Below are 6,954 nucleotides of genomic sequence, written 5' to 3'. Positions count from 1 at the left end.
GAGATCCTCCGGCCTCTGCCTCCCTAGTGCTGGAATTAAAGGCACGTGCCACCACCGCCCAGCCTATCTTTTCTTTTTTAAGATAGGGTCTCACTGTACAGCCCTTGCTAGCCTGGAACTTGTTATGTAAATACACAGATAAGGCTGACCTTAAACTCAGAGATCCACCTTCCTCTGCCTCCTAAGTGTTGGGATGAAAGGCGTGCCCCACTGTGTAATTACATTTTTATTTATTTTGTGTTGTGTGAGAGAGACGCGCGTGTGTGGAGAAACCATGAGTGCTACAGTTTATGTGTGGAGGTCAGAAGGCAAATTGGGGAGTCAGGCTTGGTGGCAAGCACCCTTACCTGCTGAGCAAGCTTCCTGGCCCAAGTGTACTTCTTTCTCCTTTTATTTTGTTTTGCTCTAAATGTAAAATGATGGTCTAAAAGCATCCAATTTTGATGCCTTTAAATTAGACATCTAGTTTTATACTTAATAAATTGATTTCTTTTGATTTTTGTTGTGGAATTTTCTCTCTTGTATAGATTATAAACACTTTTGTCTTAATTTTTATTTTTATTTTTTTAGGTTACATGCATGGGGAGATACCCTGGAGGAAGCATTTGAACAGTGTGCCATGGCCATGTTTGGTTACATGACAGATACTGGCACTGTGGAACCCCTCCAAACAGTAGAAGTAGAAACCCAAGGTAACTGATATATTCTCAAGGGAAAATTACTATATGGGTGTGCAATGTCTGTATGATCTGAATATATTGTCACAGTAAGAACAATAGGATGGATTATGAATCTTTAAATGAGCCAGAGAACTTCATTGTACTTTAACCAAACTCCTGGAGAGCAGTCACTAAACTGTCATGGTCCCTTGTCCCTGTGTAGGAGATGACTTGCAGTCTCTGCTATTTCACTTTTTGGATGAGTGGCTTTACAAGTTCAGTGCTGATGAATACTTCATACCCCGGGTAAGCACAGGGTTTGGTTTCCTTGTTTGTTGAGCAAGTAGGTTCTTTGTTCATATTGTAAAATTGAGCAGATAGTTGAAAATAAGGTATATGATCCAAAAACCAGTCCATGTAGACTTGTGAAGTAATGTTGATTTGTACAAATTATGGGTCTTTTTTTTTTTTAAGATGTGGGTTTTGTTGTTGTTTTTAAAAGATTTATTTATTTATTTACTTAATGTACACTGTACTTAATGTTTCACCTGCATATACTCTGTGTAAGGGTGTCGGATCCCCTAGAACTATAATTATAGACAGCTGTGAGCTGCCATGTGGGTGCTGGGAATTGAACCCAGGTCCTCTGGAAGAGCAGTCAGTGCTCGTAAACCGCTGAGCCATCTATCTCTCCAGCCCCAGGTGTTGTTGTTTTTTAAGACAGGGCTTCTCTGTAGCTTTGAAGCCTATTTTGGAACTCCCTCTGTAGACCAGGCTGGCCTTATATTCATGGAGATCCACCTGTCTCTGCCTCTTGAGTGCTAGGATTAAAGGCATGTGCCATAGCCACCTGGCTTGATTTTAGATTTCTTAATGGGAAAAAAAAAGAAAAGGCAAATGCAAAATGCTTGCTACAGTCAGCCTCTGGGACACCTGTCCAGCATCTGACACACGGCCCTTGTGTTTTTAGAAGTCCGTCTGTCCCTCGTTTATCCACTCCTCACACAAAGTTGAAGAGGGCAGTGTTGTTACAGATGGACTGACCACAATTAGAACTGTGCATCTCCTCTAAAGAGATCTCTTAACTTTTCCCTTGTTGATGCTGGGATTTAAGGTTGCACATCCCAAACACTGTGATCTACTACAGCTATTCCTGCAGCAGCCCCTTGACTCTTTTACATGTGGAACCATGAGACAGGGTTTCGTGTATCTTAAGACTGGCCTCATCTTCACTTTGTGGTGAAGCATTGCTTTCAACTCCTGATCCTTCTGTTTCTATCTCCTGCGTGCTTCGGGCATGTGGCAGCACACCTGGCTTTCACTGCTGGATTTAGAATATCTACTTCTCATGGATACTTCCCTTGAATAAATAATAGAAGACCTTGTTTTCTTGTGCTTTACTTTACTTGACATTTTAATTTTCTTTGTTTCAGAGAAGTATGATACTGTGTTCTACAAAATGTGATAAGCTAGAGGTATATTAGTAAATGTCCCAATATGAATTTGGTTTGTTTTTGAGACAGGGTCTTATTCCTTATCCCAAGTGGCCCTGGCCTCAGGCCCCTCGCCTGAGTTCAAGAACTCAGGTTATAAGCATTTGCCAAGTATATAAGCATTATATACTTGGCTGACTCTTCTTTTTTTAAGTAATGATTTTCTGGGCTGGGGTTGTAGCTCAGTTGGAAGAATACTTACTTAGCATTCCCAAAACCCTGGTTTTAATTTCTGGTTCTTCATAAAAGCCACCATGGTGGCACATGCTTATGATTCAACCACTGTGGAAATGAAGGCAGAAGGGTCTGGAATGCATGGTTATCATTGGCTATATTTTGAGGCTCACTTGACTAAATGTATGACCTTATCTAAAAAATAATTTTAAAATAAAGTTAATTAACTAGTTAATAATTAAAATGTTAATTTTTTTTCCTCTTTAGGAAGTGAAAGTACTCAATATTGATCAAAAAAATTTCAAGTTACGGTCAATTGGGTAAGTTTTGAAACTAGTTATATAGCAAGTTATGGAAGAAGTTAAAATATAGTCTCCATTGATCCCAGTGGGCAAAACAACAAATATAAGTGGTGAGTCAGGAGAATTGCACCTTGCTAGGCCTGGAGGTTGAGCTGAGGGAAACCCCCAGGAGTGTGAGCTCACCTGAATGGTAGAGACTCGGGAACCTACGGAAAGAAAGTTCTTTCTGATTATTCCTAAGCTCGACTTCCAATTTTAGATGTTTTATTTTGTATGTGTGGGTGTTTACCTGCATGCGTGTTTGTTCACCACATGTGTGCCTAGTGCCTGCAGAAGACAGAAGAGAATATCATATCCCCTGGAGCTGGAGTTAGACAGTTGTAAGCTGCCGTGTGAGCGCTGGGAACTGAACCTGGGTTCTCTGGAAGGGCAGCCAGTGCCCTTAACCACTGAGCATCTCCAGCCCTCAAGATGATCCCAGCAATTGCTGTGTGGTTTTTCAAGATAGCATAGCCCTGGCTGTGTTAGCACTCACTCCATAGACCAGGCTGCCCCTAAACTCAGGGCTCTGCCTGCCTCCACCTCCCAGCTATGATTAAATGTGTGCCACCATGCTCAGCTTGATCCCTATTTTGTTAGCAACATCTAAAACATAATTAGAGCCCATGGATCATGTACTTTGTTCTCCATTAGACCTGTGCATCTTACTCATCCGATCCTGCCATCTCTTCTGCTTCTCCAGTTTGGGACTACATTTATAACGCTTACTTTAAAATGTAGAGAATAAAATAAAAAATAGAAAATTGTAGAAATAATAACCATGTTTTTAACTTTCGTTCTCAAGGTGGGGAGAAGAATTTTCACTGTCCAAGCACCCTCAGGTATGGTATATTTAGGAGTCTAGCCCTTGAAAGCATTTCGTGCTCTCTTATGTAGAATCTGCCAATGCCAAAGTAAACTCAGTTTTAATTGGTGTGAAGTGTCAGGTTTGTGCAGGCGTCTCTTACCCAGCTGGATGAGTCATGCATCTGTTTGGTCAGTTAGCAGTCAGCATTGGGCTCAAGGGTCAAGTTTGTTACAGATTGTGAAGAATTTTAAAGTCTGGTTCTTTTCTTTGTTTGGGTGGACTTTTTGCTTATTTTTGAAACAGAATCTCTTCACCTCTTAACCTCTGTCTGTCTTTCACTAGACTCGAACTCACTATGTAGACCAGAGATCTCCTTGTCTCTTCCTGCCTCTGGAGGACTGAGATTACAGGCACGGGCCACCAGAAGCTTGGTCTCCTCCTCAATGAAGATGCTGGGAGAAATGTTCTCTCTCTGGGAACTGGATGTAGGGCTTGTGCATGCTGCACAAATGTTCCTCTACTGAGCTATATCTCCAGCCCTCTTTTTACCTTTCCTTTTTTTAAAGAGTTTTTTTTAAATTATGTGTACAGTGTTCTGTTTGCATATATTCTTGCATGCTAAAGAGGGCATCAGATCTCATTATAGATGGTTGTGAGCCAACATGGGTTGCTAGGAATTGAACTCAGGACCTCTGGAAAAGATGCCAGTGCTCTTAACCACTAATCCATCTCTCCAACCCCCCTCTTTTTACTTTTAAAAAATGCACTTGGAAATCCAGGTGTAGTAGTGCACACCTTTGATTCCAATACTCGGGAGGAAGAGACGGGAAAAATCTCTGTGAGTTCGAGGCCAGCCTGGTCTACATAGCAAGTTCCAGGACAGCCAAAATCACAAGGAGACCCTGTCTCACACAAATAAACAAATTCATTTGGAAATGACTGCAGAAAAGGGGACAAACTAGTAACATAGTTAGCTGAGGACTGTGGTCAATAAAGAAGCAAAGTTTTATTTTATCCGGTTTTATTTAGCTAGAAGGTTTTGTAGCAGGTTTATATGCAAAGCGTAAATGAGTAAGGAGGAAGAGATACACTGGAGAGGGAGAGGATGTGGAACGTTAAGTGGTGGTGTGGAATCGGTTCATAGGTGTAGAGTTGGCCTTCTGATAGGCCTGGAACAGGCCATTCATTACTGCAGGAACAGTAGCTAGAGGACAGAGTGGATGGTGGATATATGAGTTACTTCTTCCTGACCTTCTTTAAGAAGCGTTGTTGGTTGAGAGTGAGAATGGAGAGAGATGCCGGGGAGAACATGTGAAGTGTCCCTGAGGGGAGAAAAGCTGCCTGTGTAGCTAACTGGTCAGTAAACAGCCACTTGAGATATGCATGTATGTGTATCTGCTGGCAATGCCATCAGAAACACTGAGTGCCTCCGGTGGAAAAAGAATTTGCCGTAGGTGCTGATAGAGGGAAACTACAAATGGCGCACTCACCTCCTGTGGCGTCTTCACATCTCACGTGTCTGCGTTAGAGCTAGCAGGTGCCCTCCCCTGTTACCTGGCACATTATTATTACAGATTCTTTATAAGTTGGAAGAAACGTAAGAGGACATCTAATCCTTTTGTTCTAAACTGGGATAGGGTGTGGGCTACTGTCATGTATCAGAATCCTGGGAGAGCTCTGACCTGTGTCATTCTCTGTCACTTTCCAGCCAGTCCTGCAAAGAAAAGAATCCGTAAGGAGTGGGTAGGGACAAGGGGAGTCCTGGGCTAGTGTAGAAAAGCTTGTGTTGTTTGGTCTGTCTTATTTTATAAGTAAAAAAACAGACCTGTGCCCAGCCTCCCCGACTAGCCAGCTGGTGCCTGCATTAGCACTGGCTCCTCTAAGTCTCATAGCTCTTTCCGCTGTGCTCCGCTCCTCATTTTCTCATGCCAGCCACCCTCTGTACTAACTTGATAGCCACCAGTTTCCCGAGTCAGAATTGCAGTTGGACTCTCTGCCAATTCCTACCAAAGATTCTAAATCCAGTTTCTTTCTTTTTCCTTTAACTCCAACTTCAGGGAACAGAAGTCAAAGCAATAACATACTCGGCGATGCAAGTCTACAATGAAGAGAAACCTGAAGTGTTTGTGATCATCGACATTTAAGATACCAAAGAAAGGAAGAAAAGAAGGAAAGAAAGAAAGAAAGAAAGAAAGAAAGAAAGAAAGAAAGAAAGAAAGAAAGAAAGACTCTTAGGAAGAACTGACTTGTTGTCTTCCTTTTAACAAAATGCAATGATTTATTTTCTATAGTGTCTTTGCTAAATGGAATTAGAGAACTGGGAATTTACAGTGTGACTTCCGAAATGGAAAACCAGTGTGTAGCCTTGGTCTATGAGTCCTAGGTAATGAATTCTTCGATTTTTGAGGAACAGTCTTGTACTTGGTCATTTGCAGCAGTAGCCTTTCACCTGCCGGTGGAATGCAAGTGCTCCAGCATGGGTCTGCATCCAATTCCAAACAAAATAATTTGATCCAGGTATGACAGACAGTCTATGCCTGTGATCACAACACTCAGGATCCTGAGCTTGAGGCCAGCTTTGGCTGTAGAATTTAAGGCTAGCCGGGGCAACTTAACATGGCTCTGTCTCAAAAAAGGAAAGTGTAGGGCAGGGAGAGCATGCACCATGAGGTTGTGTTTTTTTAGGTTGCTAAGGGACAGGGCCATCCTGTGTTCTGGCTGGTTCTGAGTAGAGCCCTCTGGAAAATGGACTAGAGGTGTCCTGGTTTGTTTGTTTGTTTACTTGTTTGGCAGGTTCTCCGTGTAACACCTCTAGCTGTCCTGGCCTTGAACTTGCAGAGATCCACCTGCTTCTGCCTCCCAAGTGCTGGGATTAAAGGCGTGTACCACCATCACTGGGCTCTGATAACAATGATACTTTGTATTTTTTCTTTTTTTTTAAAAAATTTTATGGTTTATTTAACTTTATTTTATGTGCATTGGTGTGAAGATGTCAGATCCCCTGCAACTAGATCTTAAGACAGTTGTGAGCTGCCATGTGGGTGCATGTGGGAATTGAACCCCAGTTCTCTGAAAGAGCAGTCAGTGCTCTTAACCACTGAGCCATCTCTCCAGCCCCAACTTCATATTTTCTTAGAAGAAATATCTGATACTGTACCTTACATATAGACCCCTAGACATATAATTTTATTTATTACTTCTTTTCACAGTGTTGGGGATTAAGCCCCATCACAGTAACCAAGGGCTTTACCACTGTGTTTATAGTTCAGCTCTAAAGTGAAATTTTATTTATGTTTACTTATTTATTGTTTTTTTTTTCCCAGACAGGGTTTCTTTGTGTATCCCTAGCTAACCTGGAACTCACTCTATAGACCAGGCTGGCCTAGAACTAAGAGATCCTCCTGCTTTTTGCCTCCATAGTGCTGGAATTAAACTCATACACCACTACCACTGACTTTCTGTTACTTTTTTTTTTTTTT

At 41.9% G+C, this 6,954-nt stretch overlaps 1 protein-coding gene across 3 annotated transcripts in view; it reads left to right on the top strand.

Annotated features, from left to right (window-relative positions):
- Positions 1-6,923, top strand: part of Zbtb8os (zinc finger and BTB domain containing 8 opposite strand) — a 13,140-nt gene extending 6,217 nt beyond the window's left edge. For 2 of the 3 annotated variants that reach the window (XM_005353198.2, XM_026782380.1), the window contains exons 3-7: positions 571-692; positions 883-965; positions 2,594-2,646; positions 3,473-3,509; positions 5,533-6,923. In XM_005353198.2, the coding sequence (XP_005353255.1) occupies positions 571-692; positions 883-965; positions 2,594-2,646; positions 3,473-3,509; positions 5,533-5,619 (382 nt within the window). In that variant the 3' untranslated portion in view covers positions 5,620-6,923. The remainder of the gene's footprint in view (positions 1-570; positions 693-882; positions 966-2,593; positions 2,647-3,472; positions 3,510-5,532) is intronic. The other variant, XM_026782381.1, reaches the window with a different exon arrangement.
- The last annotated feature ends 31 nt before the right edge of the window (positions 6,924-6,954 follow it).

Source organism: Microtus ochrogaster, chromosome 10, assembly GCF_000317375.1.
Source record: "Microtus ochrogaster isolate Prairie Vole_2 chromosome 10, MicOch1.0, whole genome shotgun sequence".
In the NCBI taxonomy this organism is placed as follows: Eukaryota; Metazoa; Chordata; class Mammalia; order Rodentia; family Cricetidae; genus Microtus; species Microtus ochrogaster.
The sequence above is the reverse complement of the archived record's forward strand: the minus strand, read 5'-3'. Positions and strand labels throughout refer to the sequence as shown.